The sequence below is a fragment of the Strigops habroptila genome, chromosome 20, assembly GCF_004027225.2.
Source record: "Strigops habroptila isolate Jane chromosome 20, bStrHab1.2.pri, whole genome shotgun sequence".
NCBI classification, from domain to species: Eukaryota; Metazoa; Chordata; class Aves; order Psittaciformes; family Psittacidae; genus Strigops; species Strigops habroptila.
The window spans coordinates 2,760,535-2,787,948 of record NC_044296.2 but is presented as its reverse complement, the minus strand read 5'-3'; the positions used below and the strand labels follow the sequence as shown (position 1 = coordinate 2,787,948).

At 48.8% G+C, this 27,414-nt stretch overlaps 2 protein-coding genes across 12 annotated transcripts in view; one reads left to right on the top strand and one right to left on the bottom strand.

The window, feature by feature from the left end:
- PLEKHJ1 (pleckstrin homology domain containing J1) lies at positions 1 to 8,031 on the top strand. Its single transcript, XM_030509224.1, has 6 exons — positions 1 to 151; positions 1,008 to 1,075; positions 3,007 to 3,073; positions 4,548 to 4,638; positions 4,833 to 4,896; positions 5,500 to 8,031. Exons 1-6 carry the CDS (start codon positions 58 to 60, stop codon positions 5,563 to 5,565), a joined length of 450 nt encoding a protein of 149 aa, XP_030365084.1. The 5' UTR covers positions 1 to 57; the 3' UTR covers positions 5,566 to 8,031.
- Positions 8,032 to 8,859: 828 nt separating this feature from the next.
- The window catches only part of DOT1L (DOT1 like histone lysine methyltransferase), a 77,639-nt gene continuing 59,084 nt past the window's right edge, over positions 8,860 to 27,414 (bottom strand). For 5 of the 11 annotated variants that reach the window (XR_003994718.1, XR_003994720.1, XR_003994723.1 and 2 more), the window contains 7 exons: positions 27,077 to 27,223; positions 25,624 to 25,750; positions 23,630 to 24,243; positions 22,727 to 22,932; positions 21,886 to 21,950; positions 19,223 to 21,111; positions 8,862 to 16,148 (listed from right to left, as the gene is read on the bottom strand). Coding sequence is in view for 2 of the 11 variants with exons in the window: in XM_030509214.2 (XP_030365074.1) it covers positions 16,141 to 16,148; positions 20,140 to 21,111; positions 21,886 to 21,950; positions 22,727 to 22,932; positions 23,630 to 24,243; positions 25,624 to 25,750; positions 27,077 to 27,223 (2,139 nt within the window). In the remaining 9 variants the exon portion in view is untranslated. Of the gene's footprint in view, positions 16,149 to 18,399; positions 19,016 to 19,222; positions 21,112 to 21,885; positions 21,951 to 22,726; positions 22,933 to 23,629; positions 24,244 to 25,623; positions 25,751 to 27,076; positions 27,224 to 27,414 lie in introns of all 11 variants that reach the window. The other 6 variants (XR_003994719.2, XM_030509215.1, XM_030509214.2 and 3 more) reach the window with 6 other exon arrangements.

Sequence of the window (27,414 nt, the reverse complement as noted above, 5' to 3'; positions counted from 1 at the left end):
GGCGGGAGCGGATCCGGGGCGGCGATGGGGCCGCGGTGAGCGGGGAAGGGGCTCGCCATGAGGTACAACGAGCGGGAGCTGCTGTCCCTGGCCCGGCAGCCCGCGGAGAAGGCGGCCGAGATCTTGATGCGGGTGCCCAAGAAGGGGAGCGGTGAGAAGCCGGCTGAGGGGAGGCGGTGTAAGGGGGGGGGGCCGGAATTGCTGGGGACAGGGATAGAGGGGACTGGGCTCCCGGGGGGGGCAGGACCGGGAAGCTGTGGGTAGGACCAGGGTAGGACTGGGAGCACTGGGAGCGGGGGGGGTGCGGGTGTATTGACGGGGTAAGACTGGGGCTGGGGGTATTTGGGGGTAGGACTGGGGGTATTTGGGGGTAGGACTGGTGTGTGGGACTGGGGAGCACGAGTGGTGCCATCCTGTACAGGGTGCGCTGGGTTGGGGGGCTTCGGGACATCACGGCTGGTAGGGACTATGAGCGGCAAGGGGATGGGAGGAAGAGGCTCTTCCCTGGAATCTCCCAGCAAATTTCCTTGCAAACCAGCACTGGAGCGTTAAGGAGACTCGCTCCATTGTCGCGGGTTGTCCTCCCCCTGGGGACCTGCAGCGTTCTGGTGGACTTTGTCCCTGAGGTGACATCAGTGCTGACAGCCCCAGGCAGGGGCTCCCGCTGGATTTGGGGCTGAGGTGCTGCCAGCTGCATCCTGTGTCTGTCAGTGACACGATGCTGTGCGCTCTGCTTGCACAGAAACCACTTGAGAAGCTGCAGAGTGACTCCGTCACCCTGCGGCTGCAGTTCAGCCTCGGGGGGTGGGTGCAGAGGGACCCTTTCCCTGCCGGTTGGGTGTTGTGAGCTCCTCTAGGAGCAAAAGTCCGGACTGTACCGGAGCTTCCCCAGGGGTTTGGTGGGATCGGCACCGTGCTGGGCACTGGCAGGAGTGGAAGGGGCTTCTCTCTGCCCTCCGTGCTGACCACTCGCCCCTTCTGCCCACCGCAACACTTTTTCTTTGCAGTGTTAAAGAAACGCCTCGTGAAGCTTGTTGTCAACTTTCTCTTCTACTTCCGGACAGACGAAGCAGAGGTATGGAATCTGCTGTGTTGTTCTTGTTTGTTTTCACAGAATCCCAGCCTGGTTTGGGTTGGAAGGGACCTTCAAGCTCATCCAGTTCCAAAACCCCCTGCCACGGGCAGGGGCACCTTCCACTAGAGCAGGTTGCTCCAAGCCCCTGTGTCCAACCTGGCCTTGAACACTGCCAGGGATGGGGCAGCCACAGCTTCTCTGGGCACCCTGTGCCAGCGCCTCAGCACCCTCACAGGGAAGAGCTTCTGCCTTATAAGTAATCTTAATCTACCCTATAAAGGCTCCTCCCTCTGTCTCCGTGAATTGATTGCATGAACTTTGTACAATGGTACAATAAGGAGCTGCCAGAACCAGGACAGAGCACCCACATTTCCTCTTCCATCAACTCAGTGAAAACTCATAGGGGTGAGGAGCAGAACTGCTATCTCAGCACACCCAGGTGCTTCTCCTTTGAGTTTGAAATGAATCTTTTAAACATAACTGTTGCCCCAAAACTGCAAAAAGTGGAGTTTGTTATGTTTGTTTGTAGGACTTTGCCCTGTCGTGCGAAACTGTGGGGAAAGCTCATATTTTGCTCTCCTGGGAAAAGCATTAGCATTGTTTTTTCCTTTTTTATGCAGGAATTTTACATGCACGCAGTGGTTACTGTTACTGGGATACTCTGGTGGCCATACCCTGTCAATACCGGTCTTCTGGGCATGCAGAAGCCTCGCTTGGGTCTAGAAAAAAATAGAACTGAGGGATGTGACCTTTGGGTTCTGTTTCCAGCTTTGCCACTTCTGAGATCTGGTGATTTTTAGTGAATCCTTTGATAACTGTTGCTAAAGATTCTTTTGTTGGAAAATGAATATAAAAGTGGTGTAATGATGTGCGTGAAGAAAAGTGCTGTGTGCATGCTGGTGCTGCAGACAGGAACTGGAAAGCTTTTAGTGGTGTTTTTAGACTTAGTCCGTTAGGACTCTTTCAGCCTGATAAGGGCTGAGCTCCTGTTTCCAGCACTACCCTTTCCTCCTCTCTGCCCAAGCACAACCACTGCTTCACTGGCGCTGCAGCTGAGCAGCCTCTGGCACATGTTCCTGTGCAGGCTCAGGTCTGGCTCCTGCACTGGTGCAGGATGAGGCTGTGAGGACAGGGCCCATCTCCTCCACTGCCACCAGTGCTGCTCTGCTCTCCTTCCTGGTGGCGATTTGTAGGCACGTGTGTGCTCTGGTGGAGGGGAGAGGATGTTCTTGAATGGATCAAAAAGAGCTCAGCAGATAGGTGGAGGGTGCTAATGTAAAACCAATGTGCCAGAGATAGAGAATAAACCAGGTTTTTCAGTATCTTTCCTGCTGCCTTGTTTGCCTCTCACAGTTTGTTTAGCTTGGACAAAAGAATTTGCTTTTTGTGGGTTGGCTTTGTGGCTTGTATCACCCTTTGGTTCCCATGTCCTTGCTCTGTGCACTAGCGAGCAAATAGCACCTCCCCTTTGTCTGTTTATCCTGAGCTGTTCTAGTTCATCACCACGCTGTTCTCAACCCCCTGCAAGGCTCCAGGACTGCCCTTACCAAGTACAGTATGAGTTGTTCTGTGTGTCATGTTAAATATTTCATCTTTGTTTGATTTACTGAGCAAGGAAGTAAATCTTCACTCTCTTCACATCACAGAAACAATGCTAAAGCCCGGGTTGAATCTGAGCAAGTAGAAATGTTTAATACCTCATTAATGTCCACAAAGTGTTCCAGGTAGGACTAGCACAGCGAAGCATGTCTGCAAACACCAAAAGGTTGATTAAAAAACATGGAACGTCCATGTAATTGGAGTGAATTACTTTAAAAGTAGCATCAGGTTATGAAACACACTTAAATGGCACTTGGCAAACTCTCTGGGTTCAGACCACTGTTGTGCTGGTGGACAGCGTGGCTTAATCCCTCTCTCCGGGTCTTTTCCAGCCCATTGGAGCTCTGCTGCTGGAGCACTGCAGGATCACCAAAGAGGAGGAGAACGTCTTCTCTATCAGTGAGTTCTGTCTATGCAGCTCCTTTGTGTTTCATTTATGGCAAATAATGCTACGTAAAAGGAAAGGTTTTGCTGCTTAGTTCCTGCTTTTCCCTCTCTTTCTGTGGTGACAGCAGGGCCAGCGCTCCTCAGCCTTTTCCTCGTCCTCAGTGGGGTCAGTGCCCCTCAGCCCTCCTCCTCCTCAGCTGCCAGTTACTACTCTGGCATTGCCATCCCCCATTAGTATTTTGGTGCTGGCTGAAACAGTGAGTGTTTGTGTGACTTGCACAGCTGCTTGTGAGGAGAGAAGCAGTAACAAAACAGACAGACCATGGCTTAGTGCTTGTGGAAATCCCTCTCTAGGAGGGTTTGGTCCTGACAGATTGCTGCTTCTGTGCTACTGCATTTATCAAAACAAAAGCCAGCCTCAGATAAACCATCTGCTGGGCTAATCTAGCACCAGTCCTCCCGCCACGCTGTTTGTCCTTGTGTTGATAGCCATGGCTCCAGCTGGCCCGTGGTGTGTCGTCCTTTGTAAGCAGTCTTTCATCCAACAACTAATCATTGTGTGAGAGGTATGTGGCAGAAATAACAGGATGTTTCTCCAAGGCCATCCCCATATCTTTTGGCCTGGTTGTCAGGCACAGCTGCTTCTCTGTGCAGAGCCTTGTCTCCCCTTTCCGCTGGGAGAGGTGATGTTCTTGCTGTCTGCAAAGCATCCTCCAACAGCGTGAACGTGCTCTAAACACCAGCTCTGAATTCCCTTAGGTTTGTTGGCAGCTGGTGAATGAGGGGTCCTGGAAAAGTGTTAGAACCGAATGCAGTCGGGGTTGGGTTGTGTCCCTGCACGGCAGCCCTGAGGGGTCTGGTGCAGTCTGACCCAGTCATTTCTCAGCAGCAGCCTGGATCTCTGTGGACTCTGTACTAAAGAGCAGAGCTCTGAGGACAACGTAATTAATTAGATGTCCTGATTCTGTCTTGGTAAAGAAGAGGAGTTGCACAGGGACTTGCTTTCTGCTGTGCTTAGTACCAAATTCCCAAAAGCCTCGAGCAAAGAGAGGTCAGTGCCTTCTCTGAGTGCATTTAACTCTTCAGATGGCTGCCCTCTGCATAGATCAAAATTGCTTCCTCGGGGCCATTTTCCGCTTGGATTACTAAATCAGTGGGGACTGTTTGCAAGGAGGCTCAGGGAGCTGCAGTCAGCTCTGGCCATGTTGGTCTGGTTCAGTTCTGAGCTGTTGCTCTCACTGTGAGAAGCTGCTCTTTTGTCTCCCAAGTTTTTGGCTGCTGACAGGCTGTGGCAGAGGCTCGAGGCCAGTCGGGAGCCACTCAGGGTAAGGGAGAGGGGCCAGAGGCCTGTGCTACCAGCTCGGTCACAGATCATCTTGGTTGAACAGAGACATGAACTGCAGCCTGGCTGTTGCTGTGAGGGAGGCAGTGGAGCACAGGCAGTGCTGCCAGGACCTCCCTGAAGCCTTTTCCTTGTCCCTGGCAGGTTTCATTGAGGAGCCCGAGAGGAAATACTGCTTCGAATGTGACAGTGAGGAGCAGTGTCAGGAGTGGATTGAGGCACTCAAGCGAGCCAGGTAGGCAGAGCCACCAGTGCCAGGGCTGCCTTGTGTGCTCTGTGCTGTTTGTTTGCTGGGATGGGTTTGTGGTGAACCCAAGGAGGAAAAGTGGTTGTCTCCTCTCAAGCCAGCTTCCCTCTGGCTCTAAATAGCAGCTGAAACTTCACATCCTGTCGTGCTCAGCCTGCCCATGGTCTGTTCCTGTCTTACAGCTATGAGTTCATGAGGAGGAGCTTGATCTTCTACCGGAATGAGATCCAGAAAATGACAGGGAAGGTGAGTGAGTCCCTTGAAGTTGGCTTGTCAGGTGGTGATGGTGGGTTTGGACCGGAGGAGGGCCGGCAGTCTCTGGTGTTGCTGGCAGCTGTCCTGCACAGTGCTCTTTGCTGCCACGGGTATGAAAGAGATCCTGGAGTAAGCCAGAGCCTGAAGCCATGGTCTCAACAGCCAGACCTGAGTCTTCCTCCCCTGAGCAGCCTGCGTTGGTCTCAGCTCTGACCCTCTGACTCTTCCAGTGGTGGAGTGGCCTGAGGTTTGTAGCTGACCAGGTCTGGCCTGTGAACTCTTCCAAAGAGCTGGTGGGAGTCCCAGCCTGTGTGGGTCAAGATGCTCTGACACCCGTGCCAGGCTCCTCAGAGCATCCCTGCTCGAGGTGATGGAGGTGGCTGCAGCTCACCTGTGTGCTCCTGCACCAGCGTGGCCTTGAACCATGTGTGATTGTTCCCTGTGTCCTCCCTGAGGGCTGCTTGGCTTTCTGCACCAGAAACAGCAGCCAGGGCTGGGCTGGGGTACATCCAGCCCTGCGGAATGGCTGAGGGACAGTCCTGGCCTCCCCCTTGTCTGTGTCTCACTGGTGCCTTCCCTCTGCTTTTGCTGCAGGACCCCCTGGAGCAGTATGGGATCTCGGAGGAAGCCCGCTTCCAGCTGGGAACACGCAGGCAGTAATCCCCTCTCTGGAGCTGAACTGGTGCCTGGCGCCAGGCTCACCCTGGAGGGTCACCCCCAGCTCCCCTCCCCAGGAACAGCAGCAGCAGTTCCCTGCAGCAGTGACCAAGGGACTTTTTAATTTATTAGTCAAATAATTTTGTATGATTTTTTTAAAAGGGGAATTCGTTGCACATTCCCACTTGCCCCAGCTCTGGAGGCAGCCAGGCTTAACTGCTGCACCAGTGGGATGAGAGCAGAGGCAGCAGGATCCGAACAGAGCTGCAGCACCCGCTGTCCTCTGCTGCTGGGGCAGGCCCTGAGCCAGTTTCACCCTTCCTCTTCCTCCCCTCCTTCTCCTGCAGGGAGCTACTCAGCTTTTCTGGCTCAGGATCTTCTTGCAGTCTCCAAGGGTTGTTCAGCAAGGCAGCCTGTCTCTGCGGTGGTTTTCTTCTTTCTGCCTCCTCTGGGCAGGTTGTTCCAGTTCCTAGAGGCTGGTGGAGCCCACGCTGCAGCCTACTAGAACACTCCACAAATGCATTTGAAAGCAAAGCTGAAAGCACAATGAGCAGAGAGCGGGCTGAGACCCGTGGGGAGATCCTGCCTGGGCTTCCCAGAGCAGGAAGCCATGTGGAGGTTTGGAAAGATGGGAACTGCTCCACTTTGGCTGGAGGTTGTAGCATCAGGCCCTGCAGAAGTTAATGTTGGGGAGCATGTGCGAGCTGGGCAGTAACCCTTCATTCCCTGAGTTGCTGCAGCATTCCTCCCCTTTGTGAGCATCTGAAGAGAGACTGGGACACTGGAAGACCAGGACACTGTGCCACAGTCATGATGAGCTGCCAGGGAACAAGGGCTGCCATCCCTGGGGCTCCTGCAGTGAGGGGTAAGTGTTGGAACATCCCTCCTCGAGGCTCTGCGCCTTCAGCCAGGCTCTGGCTGCACAAAGGAAAACTGCCCAGGGATGAGGGAAGGAAGGACCCGCACCCGGGGCTGCAGGAGGCCCGGATTCCTGATGCCCACAGCAGCAGAGGATGCAGCCGGCGGCAGCATCTGCCCTGGAACTAGACCAGGAAAACCTCCGGGAAGCCCCTGAGAAGGTCCCAGGTACGATCAGGCACTTGATGACAGAAGGGACTCGACATCTGCATACTGGTTAGGCAGATGCAGCACAAGATGAGCTTTGGAGGTTCAGCTGGGTAGCAGGAACGCTGCTGCAGCAAACAGCACATGGTAAGCGAGGGGCAGCCTGTGCTGTGAGCTGGGCTTGAAGGGAAGTTCTGAGTCTCTTCCTCTGGCTGGGAATTGATGCTGAAACAAGAGCCTGTATTGCAAGCCTCAGTGACCTGGCCTGCCCTCATCTCATGCTGCTGGGCACCGGGAGAGTGGCAGATGTCGCTGATGCTTTAGTTTCAATCTCAAAGCCAAGGTTTCTCCTTCCCCTCCCCAGATACTCCCTTTCCCTTCAATCATTCCAGGTGCTCGCTCCAGAAATTGCCAAAATAAGCCGCGGGGCAGCTGGCCTGCACAATAAGCTGAGGGCATGATGGGGTGGAAGCAGAACCCAGGGCGGTTTTGAAGACAGATGGCAGCTCTAGTGGAAGCAGCAGTGAGGGATTAAAGGCAGGAACACAAAGCTTGTGCTTTAGGGAATTAGTGTCCTCAGCTGACTTTTAAAGTGCAGTTTAATCCTCACAAGCCACTTCTGCTTTACCTCAGAGCAGGGGCATGTTCCTGACATGCTGGTGGGTGCGCAGCGGTTTTAGTTACTGTGACAGAGACTGGTCTGTCTGGTTGCTTGTGAGGACAGACAGACAGATGCAGCTCCAGCTTCAGCGTTGGTTTGCCAGCCAGGAATGCTGCTGCAGCGCCGCTTTAGGGGCAGAACATCCAAACTCAGCTCCCTGGGGTTCAGCATCCGTGAATTCATCAATACACAAAGTCAATCCATACATAAACCCCAGGAATTCTGTCACATTCAATCATTTCCTGCCAACAAGCTGCCGGCGCAGCAGCAGCTCGTGTCCTGCCGCCCTCAGGAGCAGCCCCTTCTCAAGCATGTGCCTTTCAGCTCCTGGCAAAGCTGCCACCCACGACCTTCACTGTACCTAAAAATGGGCATTTTATGTTATGGGAAACAGGTGAGCAGGAGATAATCGCAACCCCTATTTAAGAGGTTAATGACATTTCTGACCTGAATGTAAGACAAATGCTGTGAAGCCTTACATGGGCCAATGGCCGGCCCAGTAAGTAACTTAAATCAACTTCTAGACTAGTGTAGGACACTGGGTGAGCTTTTGGGAGGATGGTACTGCCAGACACTTTGAGATCCAAATCAACTGCTGGTGATTTATAGACAATTGGTCATTTTTCCTACTCTGGTCACTATGCTTTTTGTATTTCAGTGCTGTGTACAGGCTCCCTATGGTGTCCTGAAGCCATTTATCTGTTGTACAGCGACATTTCCAATAAACACTCGTTTTAATCTTGGTGGTTGTCTGAGAAACCAAAACCTTCCCTGGGGAGGGGTGGCTGGAGCGAGCTCTGGCCTCAGCACTGCACCTCGGGGCATCGGAGCAGGCTGCCCAGGGCAGGGCTGGAGTCACCGTCCCTGCAAGTGTTCACACACCGTGTAGACAAGTCCCTTGGTGACACGGGTTAGTGGTGGCCTTGGCAGTGCTGGGGAATGGGTGAACTTGATGGTCTTTTCCAACACAACTTGATTCTATGGAGAGACGATGCCCTCAGCCCCTCGAGGAGGAGCATGGTGGTAGCTGGAGGCAGGGGCCCTGCTCAGGACCCAGCTGCAGATGCTCCAGCCTGTGATGGTTGGAGGTTTTTGTACCAGAGCCCAGCGCTCAGCTGTAGCTGAGGTGACAAACAGGCTCAGGCAGACGGGGCTGGGTCCGGCTGCTGCCGCCTGTTCACAGCACCTAAAACCCCATCTGGGGCCAGGAGCTGTGTGAGCACTGGGTGACACAGGCCCTGCAGCTCGTTTTAAGGCTCCTCCAGCCATTTCCCTTCAAAAGCATTTAAACACATCCATTTCCTTACACTGGTGAAATCAGTGGCTAAAAGGGTTCCCAGGAAAAGGGCACCCAGGTGGGTCTGTTGTGTCACCAGCACGTTAAACCCCACGAGATGGGCTGTCCTTGTTTTCCGCAGAGCTAAAGGCACTAATTCAGGATGGGGGGGGATGTGGGGGAGGACATGGCTGCTGCCACCAGATAAAGCCATGTCCAGAGCCCCCATTTCATTTCCTCGCTGGATGCTGGCACCGGCCCTGCTGAAGCAGTGAAACGCCACAACAATACGGTGTATTAAAATACAGACACTTTAATATAAAGACCAAACTTCAAAGCATTGTTTCAATTACAAATCAAGGTAAAGACACAAGAAATTAAGTGGAGGGAGGGGAGAAAAGAAAAACCCCTAACTCTTACATTGGGGAGAATTAGAAAGGCAGGGTGGAAATATATATATTATACATACATATATACACAGCAGAAGAATTCACTCTACTTCTATGGAAGAATGAAAGGAATGACAGGACAACTTACCAGTATAAAACAAAAATCCAACAACAACAACCAAAAAAAAAAAAGATAAATTAGGGGAAGTTTGAATTTTAAATAATTCAATTTAATAGGCTAAAATTATATAAACTAATTCCTATTCACTAGGAAACATCCCATATCACTGCCCTAAGAAAATGGGGTTTTTTAAAAAATCCACTGAAAAATGGATTTTTATTAGTAGTTAAAAGTTTACTAATCAATTCCTGAGCAACAGCAACCTCCTCATCTACTGCTTTCTCTATCCAGGGCCCACTCGGCGGGGGCAGGCTCTCCCTCCTGAAACCTCGAAGTAGAACAGAGACCTAAAAAGTTGGGATTTCATTTGAGACTGATCGCTGCAAAACATTAACAGGTTACAAAAGCCAAGCAGGATGGATCAGCCCCTTCCGCCTCCTCCTCCTCAGCTCCAGAAACAAAACCTTCCAAAGTGATGTGACGGCACCAGAAACGTGACCGGGTGTACCTTGAGCAAACCAAGGGGTCGCAAACATGAGAACTTCAGGATTCACATCACAAAAACTCAGCATTTTAAGATGTGATTTTGTTTTTGAACAAGAAAAACTTCAGAAACCTCTTCAGAAACAGGGTCACAAACAGCAAATACACTGGAGAAGTGTTTCCCTTTCTTTTGTCCTGGGTTTAAACCCTGAAGTTCCCAGTAACGGCATCTTTTCTTGCAATACTCAGTCTAAATAGATATTTATATATTTATAATGCATAAGGATAAATAAAACATGGCACAACACCACCTTTAAAACTGGTAATCCATCTTCCAGTGAAAACCTGACATGCAAGCTATGGAAATGTTGGAGCAAAAAAAAAGGAGGAAAAACCTCTGTAACAGCCGTAAAAGGTGAAAAACTCACACAGGGAGCGCAGAGCTGAGCTTCCCAACCCATTCCTGTGATGTCTCCTCAGTGCTGCAAGGATAGTTCACAAAAACACTAAAACACTGAACAGTTTTTCTTCTCCCCAAACTGTGATTGATTTTAAAACACATTCTTGCTGGTTTGCAGTCCACTGCACAACATCCACACCTTACCCAAAGGAATCATTATTTGGAGCTCCCACCGCTTAATCCTCTTTATGCTTTTGGCTCAGGCAAAACAAGGAAAGCAGAATTTGTCAAGAGCTGGGTGAGTTGGGATAACTCTCTCCAAGAAATAAACACAACCATAATGTTCAGGTTTCCATACCCTGTATTGAAAGACTGAATTCAATACAGAAAGGGGCTGTACCTAGGACTCGATCCACCAAAGCCTCCTCACATCACATCACATCAGTCCTAAGGAGCATCTTCTGCCGCAGCAAGGGAAAGGGACCCTGGGCTGGGGAAGCATCTTTGTTACTGTGCCTGAAGGTGATCAGCACCAGCTCCAGACCGGCCGAGGAAGGAAGGACCATGGAGGGGGCTGAGTCTGGAGGGGAGTCACAATCAGCAGCCCAAGAACAAGCTCCTGGCGCTGGAGTCTCCTCTTCCAGCAGCTCCTGGAGCGGGGCAGGGAGCCGCCGGCTGAGTGAGGGCGCAGGTCCTGCAGGGCCTCGTGCCAATATCCCCACAGGGTCACAAAGAGTGGGCGCTCTGGAGAGCCTCGGAGGAGATGAACTGCACAGCCACGGTGTCCCACCAAAACCATCACCTACCCCACGGCAGATGCCACCTCCGCACCCACGGATGCTCCCCCTGCCATGCAGCCCTGCAGGCTCTCCTCTGCTGGGACACTCTTCCAAGTAGAAAACATAACAGGTCAGGGGAGCAGATGCTGCTTTCTAAATCCACAATCCTCGCAGAATCAAACCACACAGGTCCCTGGAGGTGAGCCTGAGCTGCCTGTCCATAGCCCTCAGACTCCATCGAGCATTCCACATACATCTCTACAGAGAATCAGAGAGTAGTTTGGGTTGGAAGGGACCTTTAAAGGTCACCTCACCCAACCCCTGAAGAAGGAGGATGAAGAAGTGTCACCAAACCTCTCAGAAGGAACCTCTTGCCCACAGCGGGGCGAAGGCACCTACACACAGCGGCCCCGACGGCCAAGTGATACTGAAGCATTTTGAAATGTGATTCAGATGCAAGGGAAGAGCTCACCAAGCCTGAAACCTCTTTGCTCAGCAGATTTCAAATAGAGAAGTTACTTGCTCAAGTATTAAGCTGGACTAAAGAAAGAAGAAAGCTACTCAACACCGAGATTAAGTAACTGGGCTGGGTGAGCTTCAGACTGAGGAGTGTCAAGCCCTGGGGATTTGAAAGCTCTTGACTCACAAAACCAGTGACCGCTGGCTCCCTTCACGTTCAAGTGATGCAACCTCCCTGCCTGGGTGCTTCAGCGACTGTAGGTGCAACCACAAGTTCAGTCCCTACAAGCTGACCTTCATCCCCACATGCACACCCCACCAGCCAGTCCTGGGACAGGGGAATTCAGCTTCACCCCAACCCCAGCCAGCGGCAGGGTGAGCACAAACCAGGCACTAGAAGGTAAAGTGGCTGTTGCCATTAGGAAGGAAGGAAATGAGGTGGAAGCACAAGAAAGTATTTCTCTGTTTCTCTGGTCAAGGAGACATGAGTCCCTGCTATTGGGAGAAACTAGTTGGGGATGGTGCCATGTACATCCAGGATGTGCTGCATTCCCTGATGTTGGCACTTTCCCCTTCACCTTTCCCATTGCATCCTCAATCTGAACTAAGAGGTGAAGATGCTTCCGATCAATATGGTTGTCTAGACTGATCCACACCTTCCTAAAGGAAACAGCCTCACTTGCACCAAACCAAGAGACGATGCAGAGACAGCTCGATGTCACCATCCTCCTGCACACCACCGCGGTCTCAACAGCCCCAGCCTCTAAGTCCTCCAGCAACATCTTCCCACCTTCTCCTTCATCTACATGAAAAGCAGAGCAATGAGACTGCTGGTGCCCCTCATCCCCTGGCTAATGGAGGAATCGCTGCTGAGTGATGAATCCACAGCAAAGAACACGTTGAGATCTGGAGCCTCCGAGCCTGGTGGGTCTTGGTGGACTGAGCCGGGTGAGTACAAGCCAGAGGCAGCAAATCCCCAGATGAGAGCAGGGCTGGTTCCTGACAGTCAGCAGCGGGCACAGGTTTTGCTCACCACAACACTCAGGAAGTTCCTTCTTTCCTTTTGGCAATGCAAGTGCTCCAAGATGTATTTGAGCTTCCTGACAAGTCCCTGGCAGCAGCAGCAGCACAGAGGAGAAGGAACATGTGTGACAGCCATGGAACGACTGGACCCAGCAGGATGTGGTAACACAGAATGAATTCCTTTTTGGAACTGGCTGTTTGGCTTTGACTACTCACAAGCATCTCCAGTTACTGAAAACAGGTTCCAGACCTCTGGCACAGCACTCCTACAGCAGGGTCATGAGGGTCTTATTCTTGTAGCCATCTGGATGAGATCTTAACAGCTCAAAGCTATTCCTTCAGCAGCCCCACAGCAAGGTAAATGCTCTCCCCTTTTGCAAACAGAGAAGAAACAAGTTGAATTTGGCCAAGATTATGGCAAAGCGAGAGAAGATCAGGGAGTGGGGAAGACGACAATGCAAATCTCTTGGCAACATCTCTCAGATAATACAACACTAAGACACCAGTCCCAGAACCTGCACTCTCCTGGTTCCCATCTCAGCCCTGCTCCCCACAAGCGTTACCTCATCAGGCACCTTCCTGGAAGCACACCCCAGTGAGGAATTACTACAAGGATTTAGATTGTAGCTGCCACACAATGCAATTACACAGTGCATCACAAGGGGAAGGTATCAACAGTGCCAGGCATGGGTGGAAGACACCGGCATGGCCAGAGCAGCTCCAGACTCCTGCAGTGTGGGCTGCCAAGACGGAAACATCAGGTCATGAAATCCCAGACTGGTTTGGGTTGGAATAGACTTTAAAGCTCATCCAGCTCCAACCCCCTGCCACAGGCAGGGACACCTTCCACTAGAGCAGGTTGCTCCAAGCCCCTGTGTCCAGCCTGGCTTTGAACACTGCCAGGGATGGGGCAGCCACAGCTTCTCTGGGCACCCTGTGCCAGCGCCTCAGCACCCTCACAGGGAAGAGCTTCTGCCTCAGAGCTCATCTCAATCTACCCCTTATGTCATGGGAATGGCAGCACTGAGGTGATGACGAGGCAGATGCCAAGTCCACCACCAAACTATGACTGACAGTTCCATCTTGCTCCCCAGACACTGATTGCTGAATTGCTGTGAAGCTCAGGGCAAAGCAAGTGATTCCCATCACAAGGAGCTGGCCCTCCTCTCCAGCTGAGGAGCGCTGGCTGATACAGGCATTGAGCAGGCGTTGGAGAGCACAGCGGGTTCAACGGAGCCCTTGCGTCAGGTCCTTCTCCAAACAGGCATCTGCTGCTGTCCTGCGCACACCTTGGCTATGAGCACAAGTGAACCCTCCCCATACAGAACAAGTGACAATGGATGAGTTCTCTTCCTGGATGTCTTTTGTGGTTTGGGATGAAGGGGAACGTGAAAGGTCCAACGAACACCGAATCTTGGTCCCTTTTCAGAAAAGGACCTGATAAAAGCAGTGATTAAAAGCTTCTACTTGGATGTCCTCATCTTTCTCATCAGGGATACAAATGATAGGGGGGAGACAGAATTAAGGCCGCTGCAATTCCGCCCTCCAGCAATTGCTCTGGTACAGCCTACAAGTTAAAGCCTTCAGAGACTGAGCACTCTGCCGCCTGCTGGGAAGGATGCTAAGGCAGCTCTGCAACTTCCAGTCACCCAAGGAGCTGGAAGAAGCTGGAACTGCCCAACTCCCAGCTGCAAAACATCTGGGTTACATTGTCTTCCTGGATTCCAGGACATAAACTGTGTATGGCTTCTACTAGAAGCTACTGGATGTTTCTCAGCTCTCACCCTCTGAGCATATTTGCCCTTTTCCAGGTTTCCATCTTGCTGTTAGTAACTCAGCAGGGCGCACCGCTGTCAAATCCTCTCCCACACGCAAAGCAGAAAACGATTCCAAAATGTCCCTAATTTCCAGGGCTATCAACCCCTTCCCTTTCCAGCGAGTAAGGCGGCACACTCAGATCAACAGTTTCCACGCACAAAGGCTGCCTATGGAAGACACGCTTGGGAATGAAGAGAATAACTGCACTTTGTCCTAGATCTCTACTAAGATTGCCAGGGATGAGGTACAGAGAAAAGGGCCTCACTGAAATCTGTAGGAGCCGGTAGAGTTCAAGGACCACTCTTGAACACACCAGCACAGCGCTCACAGCCATTCCTCCTGGAGCCAGGGAGCAGGAGTGAGCGCACGAGGGAGCGCACTGGGCAGAGGTCTCATGCTGACTTCAAACCCTGAGGCAGAAGTTAAGCAGCTAATGCACGTGTTCAGCCCAGCTCTTTGTGACCATGGGGTGCTCAAGGCCGAGGGGAATGCCCGACTGCTGGAGGTGGGAGACTCCACGGGGAGCACTACCAACCTGGATGGGATTCCAGGACAGCAAGCACTCCAATGCAGAGCAGTCAGTGCTGCCCCTTGGAGCACAGGGCTGGCAAGCAGATGTTCCCCAAAGCTTAAACATCATTTTGCTGTTGCAATTCCCCTTCTTTGATTGTAGTTTCCTTTACTGGTATCTGGGCCAGTCTGAAGCACAGCCCAGCGTGATCTCTACTTAATGGGTCATCCTCCTCCTCCCTTTGTGCACTCGAATAAATAAGTTTTTACAAGTTTACTGTGCATTGTACAATCTAAAAATAAATGAAATAAAAGTATATGAAATTTATATTTTTCTCATCACATCTCTATAAAATACAGCTGCTGCTCGGAGCAGCCCTTTCTGTACACAGAACACCAAGTCACAAAACAAGAACTGCACCAGTCGGATTGTGTGGCAGCACGTAGGCGAGATCAGGGTGTTTTTGTGAACTACCATTTAGACCTACTTAAAGCAAGGAAATACAAAAGCAAAATGCACTTTGTCCATCAATGTACACAGTTAATCCATTTCTGACTCAAGTATCAAAACCCTATTAACAAAATACATTATACTTGGAACAAAAACCAGCAAGCTGAGAAAATCTGCTACCTGCACCAGGACAGAAGCCCTGTGTTCAGTCTTCCCAACGTTGTAGCAAGGGCCTGACCAATACCAGTGATCACACACCCTGTTCATATGCCAATGATATCCCAAAACAAGGTACCAGACTAACTACCAAAATTCACAGTGACTTGAGTGCCACCAGCAACGGCAAATGGCCCAGTGAAGTAGTTTGAATGGGGCAGGACTTGGAATTTCTTCTTTCAAAGGTGCCTGCGCTGGTGGAGCTCGCCTGGGCCACCCCAGGGACTCTTAGCTGCCACCCCAGAGGGGAATCCGAGTTCTGGTTGGCAATGAACACAGTTAAATCCCCTCAGTTAAAAGAGTTCCAATTAAAACAAAGCTTTAATTAGAAGCCTGCCTTTCTCTGTAGCTCCTACTGCTGCAAACCAAATGGCTTTTGGTATATGAACAGAGCAAGGTGAATAAATAAACTGCAGACCCTTCTGAGAACTGGGTTTGGCATTGCTCAACCCTCCAAGTTCAGCACCAAGGATTCAAACTAGAGGCACAGTTCTGACGGATGAAATAGCACCGAGAGGAGGCTCTTTACATCTCTGCTGGTGTGCCAGTCCTTTATTAATCAGAAAATTTAATAATAAGTTGTGTTTATGATTCTAGGTGGAATAAAATAAGTCAAAATCGTTTTCACTTTAAAAAAAAGATAAATACTTTATCTAAACTATCAACAATACAAACTGGAGCTTTAAGCATTTCTTTTGCTCTTTTTTTTTTTTTTTCCTTTTTTTCCCTTTTTTTTTTTTTTTTGTTTTAACTCAGATTCACAGTAAATCTTTTCTCTGTCGTTTAGGTCTTTTTATGTTTTTATTTTGTCCAGTAGTAAGAGAGTAGAAACCCCTGCACAGGCCAGGTGAGCACCTTTCAGTGGAAGCCGAGTGAAGTTGGTCCACGTTGTCCTTGCATAGGTCACAATGGGTTGAGGTAGAAATCCTAGTTACCTGCACAACAGGAGGAGAGGAAGAGACTCATCTAAATAAAAGACAAAACTCTATCATGTGTTAGATGTGTCAATCATTTTTACATTGCTCCAAGACCTTGCTAGCCAGCAAAGGAGGAGCAGCTCTTGTCCCAACTGCAGTTAGACAGAAAGGATGCCTCCAGGAGCAATACACAGCCCATGGCAGATTTTAAAGCTTTCACAGAATGGTTTGGGTTGGAAGGGACCTTAAAGCTCACCCAGTTCCAACCCCCTGCCATGGGCAGGGACACCTTCCACTAGAGCAGGTTGCTCCAAGCCCCATCCAACCTGGCCTTGAACAGTGTAAGCACATTGAACTCTGTCCTCCCATGACTGACCTCAAGGCGGGGAAAATAAGTGTTCTCCCCCTCTGTACTTCACCTTTTCCTAGCACACACTAATCTGCTTTTCATTTTTTATTACCCTGGGAGAGAAACATTTTGAGAAGCAAAGCAGTTTAGCCCCCAATTCCAGAGTTCAACCTTGGTTCATCAAGGACTCTGAGCACAGCGATCACACCAAAGTCAATGAACTGCTCAAGTATTTGACCTATGTTCAAGAGTCACACAGAGCAGGACCACAACTACGGTATGTCTGTCATACAGCATCTCCTGGTAGCATTATTTCTGTTGTTTCGCTCCACAGGCCAGCTTTGTCATCCAGCTACTTTGCTCCGTACGTCACTTTTGTGCCTTGCTTATTTTGCTCAGAACCATTTTGTGACAGGGCCCATGACACAGATGGCAGAGTCTAGCCCAGTATAACCTCAGTTCCAGGTAAGGCGACCGCTTCAGCACAAGGCTTTCACGCTGTTCTCACGTGAGTCTTACATATACAAACCCCTCCTTGCCCCTTCTCCCCCATCTCTTTTCTATTCAGGGTCTTTCAAGCCCCTTCCACATCACACTGTTGGTCTCTGCTGGCACGCAGGGACCACGTTACTCAAAACTCTTCCTCAGCCTCACTTCCTTGTATGGAAGGAGGAGTTAATACTTACATGTCTTACAAAAGCCTAATGAGGATTTGTTTGTGTCTGTGGAGCAATTTGATGATGAAGACACTATACACAAGGCACAGTCAAAAGAATCTCTCAGGTATATATTGTAATTGAGTCATATGCTTTATAAGTGGCAAAGAGTATTCAACCATAAATTTTATGTAGCTTTGGTATCAGAGAACAGCAACAACATAAAAAGACCTAGAAGAAAAGCACGGAGCAAGCTCTGGGGCCTAACAGACTGATTTCACTTTGCAAGCACAAGTTGTTACATCAGGATGCCACAGAGTATTTCCATTAACAACAGTACCCAACTCTGTAGTGGTGCACTTTATTCTGGAGTTGCTCTAAAGACATTTAAATACCTGCTTCAGTAAAAATGCACAGAGTCTCCAGAACCCCTCCTCTCTTCTGCGGCCCCAGCCTTTATGAAGCACGGAGCACAGTTAACCCTGCACATTCCCTGTGTTCTCATTCACAGTCTACTCAGTAAGCCAGTGATTGCCAAATGAGGATAAATAGAGCATCTGGTGAGTTGGTGACTCTCAGCCCTTGCAGGCAAGTCCAATGAAGCAGTAGCACACAGATAAATCACAACCCTTTGCTACCTGTGGTTGTGTTTGCCATTGATGCAGGAGGCACATTAAGTGCGATGCGAGACCAGTGCATTTGCTCTCCAAGACAAAGCTGCAGCTCGTAAACTAGAGATTTTTAGCTCTGTGATTATTTAGAGCAGCTGTTATTGAGTGGCAGTAAAACCAAGTCCACCACATTGCCACAGAGAGTCACAAAGCAGCACCACCAGGCAGCCTAACGCTATGCGGACGTGGACTCGGGGAGATGCAACAGTCTGTGTCAGAAGGCAAGAAGAGGGGAGGGGGGAATAGGCAACAACCACTTCCAAAAACTGTATAAAACCGTACTTAAAAATAGACATTTCCTCTTGATTCCTGATCTTCAAAATAAACATTTTCATGAAGTGATCTCAACCTGAACATAATCCTCATGTCAGACGAGACAGACCAGAGTTACTATTGTGAGCAGCCCTTGTCGAGAAATCCTGACTCCCAGAACAGAGAGCATTAAGACTCTCCATCCTCTGCCATCAGATCGTTTGCTTCCCACATTTGAGAGGTTTTTCTTTCCCAGAGCCCATCCCCAACTCTCTCTGAAAAGGAAGAAGCATCATTCAGCATCTTGTACAAAACTCCTCTTTTCTTTGATCTAGCCTTACCTTACAAAATAAGAACTGTTAGCTAAGCAAGCTCTTTATCGTGGCTTAACCCCAGAAAGGTGCGAAGCATAAGGAGGCTGCATGCCAAGTGTGACCCACAGAGCGGCCGTGCCAGCAGCGTTGGACTGCGTGATCATGGGCGCGGACTGTGCCAGCGCCAAACGGGGCAGAGGCGGGTGATGGACTGTAAAGGAGGGGCGGGAGGTTTTGTGCTGGAGAGAAGCTAGCTTAATAGACAAAGAAGCGTTAGCAGGTTGGACAGAAGCAGCAGAAGAGGGTGGCAAAAAGGCTTCACCAGGTGGGATGGATGGCAGGTTCTGCAGAAGCGCAGGCTCGGAGTTAGAAGCGAGCAATGGAGGAGGTGGGGGCAATGAAACGTTAGGAGGGGGATGGAAAACAGATTGCACTGGCGCTCTGTTGAGGTGCTGAGCAGATCTAGTCTCACTAGATGTTACTAAATTAGAGGAAGGGGGTGGGAAGGATGAGGATGAGGTGCTGGCAACAGCCTGCAGAGGGTTTAAGCTTAGCACTGTGCTGCTAGAGACAGCACTGCTGCTGAAACTGGCTCCAAATTGATGAGGAGAGGAGGCAGAAGGCACCGCATGGTTAAAAATACCTGCAAACAGGAGAGAAAAACTCAGCTTCAACAGATGGGCTTTGTACAGTCTCAAGTGACAAGAGAAACAAAACCAAAAGGAAAAATAAAAAGAAAAAAAGCAAAATTAAAATAGTTACAGCCCCATACAAAAATATGCAGCATGAGAAGGTAGCAAGCAATGAGAGATAATGGTGCAGGCCAGGAGGTACAAAAGATTTCACTTACCTTTCCTACTGCCAACCTCTAAATGCCACGAGGAAAAATGGTCAGACCCAAGAACTGTCAGTTCTATACCACACGGGTAGACTTTTGATGAGATTACGTGGTCTTTAGAGTTGTTTAGCTGGAGACTCAAATTGCTGCTCTTCCCTCCCCACCCTCCTGCTTTCCCACTTACAGGGCAGCAGAGGGGAGATTGTATTTCCAGCAAATCTATGTGCTGAGAGATGTAAGAGTTAGGATTTCCCGACATGGTGCCTGAATGATTATGGACAGGTAAGAAAAACTGCCTTGGACACTTAGTAACGGCAGGTTCAGACTATCTTCTAGTCCTGCCAGCTTGTCTCCGGTTTGGGCCACAGAAGCCAAGCCTGTGCAGAATCCCAGAAGTGCAAGGTGCATATGGCATTGCCCTTCCTGGCAAAGAAATGCTCTTCATGTCCATTCAAGAGCCAGAATGCTACGCAATTCCCCAACACCATCTCCTCTGAAGAGGCACTGATGTTTTGCTCTTCCTGGATCATGCTAATTCCATTCAAGGCCTAATCTCAACCTTTACTCAAGTTGTCAAAGTTAGAGATCCTCAACTTGGTACCAGGACAAGTTAAATCTTTTACCTGCAGGCGGACCCAAGCTGGTTCCAACACAGCAACATCTGAACAAGCACACATTATGAAATCACAAAGTCTGGGTGTATTGTTTCATTAAAGGTGATACAACAAGCTCATCTAGTAGACAAAGCTCATGAGATTTCACTGTGGGGAACTGAACTCATCCTAGCATTTCCGAGAGATAGAGGAGACTGGTTATGTGGGACAGATCTGCTTCACATCCTGCAGAAATGAAAGGGTTTCACCCCTGGAGAGGCAGTGTCAGACTTTCCTTTAGGCCCTGTCTTATACCAGAGAAAGAGTTCTGCCTACCTCCAACTGTTCCACCTGTAACCCCAGGAGAGAAGTTCCCCATAGTGTGAGAATTAGTCAGTCTGGTTGCAGCTGATGACACGTGGACCAGACTGGCAGCAGCTGGCATTGAATTAAATAAGGACTGCAATACTGAGGAATTTGTCACCGAGTTGAGGTTTGCTTGCAAGGCCATGGGGCCGAGGGGGAACTGCGATCCAGTGGTCAAAGTGTTTAGGAAAGGATGGTGTGTCTGAACAGAAGATGCTGGGTTGCCTGCTGAAGAAACAGCAGTAGAAAGGCTTTTACCATTCAGAAGGCCACCAGAGGAAACAGCAGCAGAAATGAAAAGGTTGTGGCCGTTTTTAAACTCCACATCTCGGTCCCGTCCTTTGCCAACCTTTCCGTTATGCTGCAAAGAGTTTTTGTCTGAAGAACCCCCAGTGCGGATGCTGATCTCGCTGATCTCTTTGCCTTTGACCCCTGCCCGATTTAAGTCTTCTCCTTTCGTGCCGTTGAGGCCTTCGAGTTGCCTCTTGTTCAAGAAAGGATTCGTTTCCGATACCCCCACATCTTTGCTTCGCTGCGACTGGAAACCCAGGGAGCAGTTGGAAGTCGTCACGTCTGAAGCCTTATGTGGAAGAGAAGCACCATCGATAAAGCTGTGTAAACCCATATCACTTGACAGTCCACCATTGTACGGAAATCCATTAGTGGAGTTTGTACTGGGGCTGAGCCCGTCCGCCCCGGAGGAGGGCATGGCAATGTTTTTCCTGGGGTGTGCCGTGATCTTGGCATCCATGGCAAAGCTATCCTCAGTGGAGGGCCTGAAGGCAAACAGCGAATTCTGGCTCAGAGATGAAACCGACTGCAATGGACTATCTGTAGTTTTGGTCAGGTTGATGTCAGATATTGGTGAAAAAGTAGATTTCCATTTACTGCTATTCATGTTCTCGTTGCTTTGTGCTTGTTTCCTCCCAGCTAAGCTGCCACCTAGTTTGTTAGAAAAGTTGTGTCAAAGAACAGCATTCATTGAATCTGCTCATTAAGAACAGGGTTTTAATTTTTCAAACACACATTCTATCAGTCTGTAATTCTACTTGTGATCCAAAGGCAGAAATATTTGTGAAGTCACCTCAAAGTTGTTAAAATTTACCTTAATGCTCTGAAGAGGTTTGAGAATCACAGACCTTAAAGCTCATCCAGTTCCAACCCCCTGCCATGGGCAGGGACACCTTCCACTAGAGCAAGTTGCTCCAAGCCCCTGTGTCCAACCTGGCCTTGAACACTGCCAGGGATGGGGCAGCCACAGCTTCTCTGGGCACGCTGTGCCAGCGCCTCAGCACCCTCACAGGGAAGAACTTCTCCCTCAGAGCTCATCTCAATCTCCCCTCTGGCAGGTTAAAGCCATTAAATCTTTGATTGGCCCCAGCCAAGGGAAATCATGTCCCAAATCTGTACCCATGTCTACTCACCAAACTTGATTCCACATGGGATGCTGAGCTACTTCTTCCTCCATCTTTGTACTACAGATCCCCACCCAAACCCTCAGTCAGTGAAAAACACTGGTCAGAGCTTTGGGAACTTGGGATTACAGGAAGAACTAACCCCAAATCTGTAATTAGCAGCCACTTGTCTGCCCTGGCAGAACTGCACTCTGCTCTGCAGCACAGAGCAGAGAAACTCCTGCTACTGACAACTTCAGTCAGAGGCAGACACCCATGCCCAAGCCCATCCACTACAACAACTAATATTCCTCACACCTACCATTTTCAACAGTCTTCTGTGGAGATTTGCTTTCCAATGAGATTGTTGCAATTTTCCTCTCAATTCTAGTGGGAAAAGAAAAAGATTATAGCACTCACTGCAGACCTTTTGTTGCACATCTACCCTAATAACGTGTCTTCCTCATGTTCATGACTTAACAGTCGATTAGAGTATAAAAAGCCAAGTCAGACAGATAGCTCCGTGTTACTAAAGGAGCTTAAAAGCATTAAAAAAAATCCATCACAAACTTTAAGTAGAAGCTATTATAGAATTATTGCTCTTTGCCAAGATGAGTGCACGTTCAGAGCACTTCATTGTTGCTTTTCTTTCACAACAAAAGCAGACTGTTGCTCCTTTTTCTATAAAAGTGGTTACTTTTCCAGTACCTTAAACAAGGAAAAAATTGCACCCCACAGGCAGGCAAAAGGTGGTGAATAATCAATTTGCAGAGCAATGTATCAACCAACCGTTTGGGGCAGGAAGTGAAGAATTTGGAATCAAGCTGAAACTGTGACTAAGCAGGATACAGACTCATAGTTAAAGATTACACACACAGCCTCAGTACTGCCACAAAGTAGTGTAGTAAAAAAGCATTTCTACTTTTCTAATTCTTTCAGAGGCCAGGCTGCCAGCCTTGCAAACACAGCAACAGTTCCCACATTCAAGCACTACTTCCTAAATACCTTCCCTATTCACAATTTCAGCCACATAAGAGGCTTGGCATAACGCAATCAGCCTCCAAGCAAGGGGAACAAAGGGGGCTTAGCACACCTCTCCGTTTAGAGCACCATTATCAGCTCCCAGAGAAATCTCATCCTGAAACCTTCCCCTGGGTATTCACCTGCTGCTGTTGTGCTCATCTTCAGATCCCTGCTCTTCATCTGACGTTAGAGGGGAGTAATGAACACCGTTGGTCTGAAGCAGGGGCTTTTCCTTTTTCAGTACCGGGGGCTGGTCGTTGTCCTGGTAAGGAACAGGAGAGTTCTTCAGGGAGTTTTCAGGAGAGGAAATGGCTGTTATTTCTAAAGGCTGGTTAATGTTATTGACCTGGGCAAGAAGGAAAGAAAGCAGTTACAGACGAGAGTATCCCTTTAAAAACAAAGCATCTTACTAAGGGTATTAAAACCAGGCTTAACTTGGCCAGCTTTAGGATATGGCAACAGCTGCTTGTTCAGCACTGCTGCTGTTCACCATCCTGTATTAGAACCTGGGATGAAAGCTTAAATATAGCAGAAAACCAGCTGATTTTCATTCTTTGGTTTTTGTGTTTTAACACAGAAATGAAAACACGGGATAATCACATTTCTTCTCAAACTACCACTGCAGGACCAGATGAACACAAGTTGTATAGCTAGCTTAATTATGCAAGAATGCCATATGCTTCTGGCACTCGTAAGCTATTTAGTCAGTTTAGTTTAAACTATTTTCAAAATATTTAACCTAGAGCCTAAAAATCAACTTCACTGCAGAAACAAGGTCTGTGTCATAAGGGAAGATATTACTTTTAATTTTCAATGCTCTGACAGCAAAGAACTCCTTGAAGATGTTCTACTTATACAGAAATAGCTCCCCAACTCTTCAGCAATTTCCTGGTCTCTCAGAGGGGCCATTTTCACACAGGACCTTCACACCAGGTCTAGCTACTGTGACAGCCTAGGAGTACACCAGAGAATAGCTGAAGCTTATTTCCAATTCCAAGAGCTTTCCCAAGCCCTTCTCTCTTGCTCTTCCTTTCTGCCCTTACCATGGAGTTGATATTGAGCGGTGAACCCGACGGTTGCGTAAAGAGTCCAGACACAGTAGGTAAGGATTTGCGTTTAGGGGAGACCCCGGAGTTCCCGCTGAGATTCCCAGTGGAGGATCTCTTCCGCCGGCCTCGCTTCTTCCCATCCTGCGCGTGTGCTTGGCCACAGTCCAGCCGAGCGCTCATGGGCAGAGGACTGTGCTTGTTGGAAGGGGATTGTTTTACATGTCCTGTATTAGGAGAGATTGTAAAGATGATTCTTCTCTTGGCCTCGTTCTCAGGATCTGAAAACGCTGCATCAGACTGAAGATCCCCCTTTGTTCCTTCGGCAAACATCTTCTGAGCATCTGCATATTGCAATACCCCTACCAGGCTCTGGGATGTGCCATTTAACCTGGGGCTTGTTGAGTGCTGGTGAGCAGGGGAGTTTTGCCCAGAGTTCCTTGACTGCATCATTAGCAAAGGATGTTGTGGAGTGGAACTCCGAGACCCTACTGAGTTAAACAGACTCCCAGAGTCGTCCAGAGCTGCCTGATCAACACTATGGTTAAGATGGGCTGGGCTGTTTGTAAGATTTCCATTGACTGCCACGGAGCCAGAAGAGTAAGAAAAACCTGTTGGAAGGGAAAGTATACATCATTGCTTCTGCTGAGCGACAGTTCACAGTGCTAGATTTCTGGGATGACTGGGAGTGGTTTCAGCTCTACCTCCAGGAGATCAGCAGATACAGGAAACTCAAAGCTGCTTTTTACACAGCGCAGTTGAGAACGTGGCTCTGTGGGCTGGTGGCTTCAGTTAGGGATTAATGATTTGCTCTACTCTTTGGCCAGTTCAGGAAAATTCATGTGATATATAAAGATATCCTATGCTCTACCTGGTTTTTAAAAGGCAATTCAAGTGTAAGGTGAACTATTACACCTCTTGAAATCAGGGCTCCTCTACTCTCAACTCCTTCCTGTCGTCAAGGAAATAGATGGCCAAATTCAGCCTGTTCCCTTCCCCAAAAAAGAAGGGACTTGGTCATCCATACAGCTCGCCTCCTTCTCAAAATTAAACAAAAGGCTGTGGCTTAGGAAGTGACAGGGGATCTTCAGAGACACTGTGGCAGAAGAATGCCACATGAGAGGAAGGTTGGAAAGGGAACGAAGTATTTGTCGTGGTGTATCATAAATGGGTTCAGTGCTCTACTAAGGCCTTGTCTCTGGGCTGATCAAATGGAAGGGGCAGAAGGGAACATGGTGTTGGTTTACAACAAAGGGGTTTTTAAGTATTTCACTGGTTGTACAGAAAACTGCAGCCAAGCCCCCCTTTGCAAAACAGATGCTAGAAACAACACGAGCCTCTTGAGGTGGTAAACATCAGTAACACATGCACTTTCTGACGAGGGATCAGCTGTACAATAACTTCTGGATGCGAGAGCTTACTTATCCTGGTCCACGACATTTCCATATCCTGAATAGCTAAAGGTCACAATTTCATCAGAGGAGCAAGTTCACAAGCAGTGTCTGCACTTAAGGTATCTCTATCCTCCCCCATTCAACCTTTCTTCCTACCCAGATACTTGTGCCTTTACAACTGCTCATGACGCACCAGTGTGACCTGCATCAAGAAATTAATTTTGATATTAAAACCTCACTCTGTAAAATAAAACTTCTAAAGCCAGATCATCAGCTCATAGCAGAGCTACATAACACTTTACTGGTTTGCCACATCGTAAAGGTAGGAATCTCTTAATCCACATAGAAAAATTTGCCAAAAGCAATTATTTATGTACACTGCAAGATGCCGCAGCTCAGATAAAGGCACGTCAGACCAATCCTTTATGCCAGAATGCATCTAAGCTGTAGGCACATGCTGTCTCAAAACATCATCACCCATGACTCATTGGTCTCATTACAAAACCCACATTTCTCTAGCACAGAGTGACCTGACAAGAAACGCTTGGGGGTGCTGTCCCCACAGACAGGGCACCTGCGTGTAGATGAGGCTGTTACCTGAGGTAGCCAAAGCCAGTGGCTTGTTTCCAGCAGCATTGCTTACGCCATTATGAGAACTAGCACCAATCTGCTTTTCAAGTGTCGATGAGTCTCTACTCTGATGAACTGGGCTAGGTGTGCTTCTCTGGGGAGAGAAACAGGCGTTTTAGTACAGGAAGTATACTCAAAAGTCAACAGTTTAAACCAAATTCACATGCATTAGTAGGTTGACCAAGTGCTTCTACTTCCTAAATGTCCCAGATTTTGCTTATTTTGAGAAAAGCATCAGTCAGCATATTATGGGACAAAAACAAATACTGGGGTTAGTTATACTGCAATAGTATCTAGCACACAGCAGATACCATGCAGATACAGGGAGCACAGGCTCATCATCCCAGGAAGTTTAGACTCAGGACAGCACTGCAATCAGAGTCCACTGCTTCACAGGCAGCCAAAAAGGAAACAAACGGTTGTACCATGTCTTCACGCCAGTGCACACAAAGTTCCCCAAAACAACCCCAAAGTGAACATGGAATGCATCAGGCTGTGTTCTCTGGTACACAAGCAGTGTTTTCCTAAAGCAGGCAAAACAACTGTGACATGGTTGCCTGAATAAACAATGTGCTGAAGTGAAAGATGCCACCCAGAGCTAACATTGTCTCTGAGGACACACAACTTCTGTTCACAGCCAGGCAGACTCTAGTTCTGCTCCAACTAGAAGCCTTCAGCTGGAAAGAGATAATGGATTCAACACTATGAAGCAACTCCAGCTTTCCAAACATGGGATTATACGGCAAGCGTCTGTGGATGGATTCTAGCTCCACAGCTCTCACGTGAAAGCAGCAGACACTTCTCAGTTCTCTGCTGTAACACTTTAGTGACAAACATCTGGAAGAAACTGGACCAGGCTTTTTTAAACTCCTCTGCCACTGAGTGATACAGACTTAGCAGGATTTCAAAAAGAGATGCCCCAGAAGTTCTCTAACTGCTTCTCTGCTGCTACAGAGCTGTCACTCACACATTAGGTATTGCACCGTCAAGGTGCTATTTGAGTTCATCCTGCTATAGACAGCTTTGAGATGACCAAACTGAGGCAGAAGAATTTGTCTCCCAGGGCCATGCAAGAAGGCAGGGGCTAAGAACAAACTGACATGTGTGATTCTCTGCTTTCACTGCCACAAACTCCCAGATTCTGTGCCTCTTCCACCCAGCTGGACATTTAAGACTAGGATCACTTGTGGCAGGTACTTTACTTTCCTTCCTGGCACAAACACCACCACCCCACAGACATATGAGAGGAAAAACCTACAGAATGACCAAGAGCCAGGAGGATGCATCCCAACAGCAGCCTCCCCCAAAGCATCAGACAGTCAAGATTAGCAGCCCACTAAGGATTCTGGTGCACAGCACCCCATTACTCCCCACTGTGATTTTAGTTAGGGATGGAAAGTGTTGACAATCCCTTACTCACCACCTTCTCAACACGGCTAGGTAGGACTACGCTGGCCAGAGGGATACTAACAGGGAGTTTATTGGGCTGCACTGTGCTGAGAGGAATACTGATAGGTAGGCTGGTGATAGTTTCTCCATTACTCACAGAGGTTCTCTCTCTCAAAACCTGTAAATGCAAAAGAGAAAGTAACATTCCTAACTACATGCTATTACTAAAAAGACTTTTTAAACTACCTGTAACCTGCTCATTTATATCCCTCCTCCTTTTTAAAGAATTACAGGATGAAGAGCAATGACTATATAGCAAAGACAGGGCATGCATGGAGCAGCTTTGTTACCAACACCAGTCTACCGAGA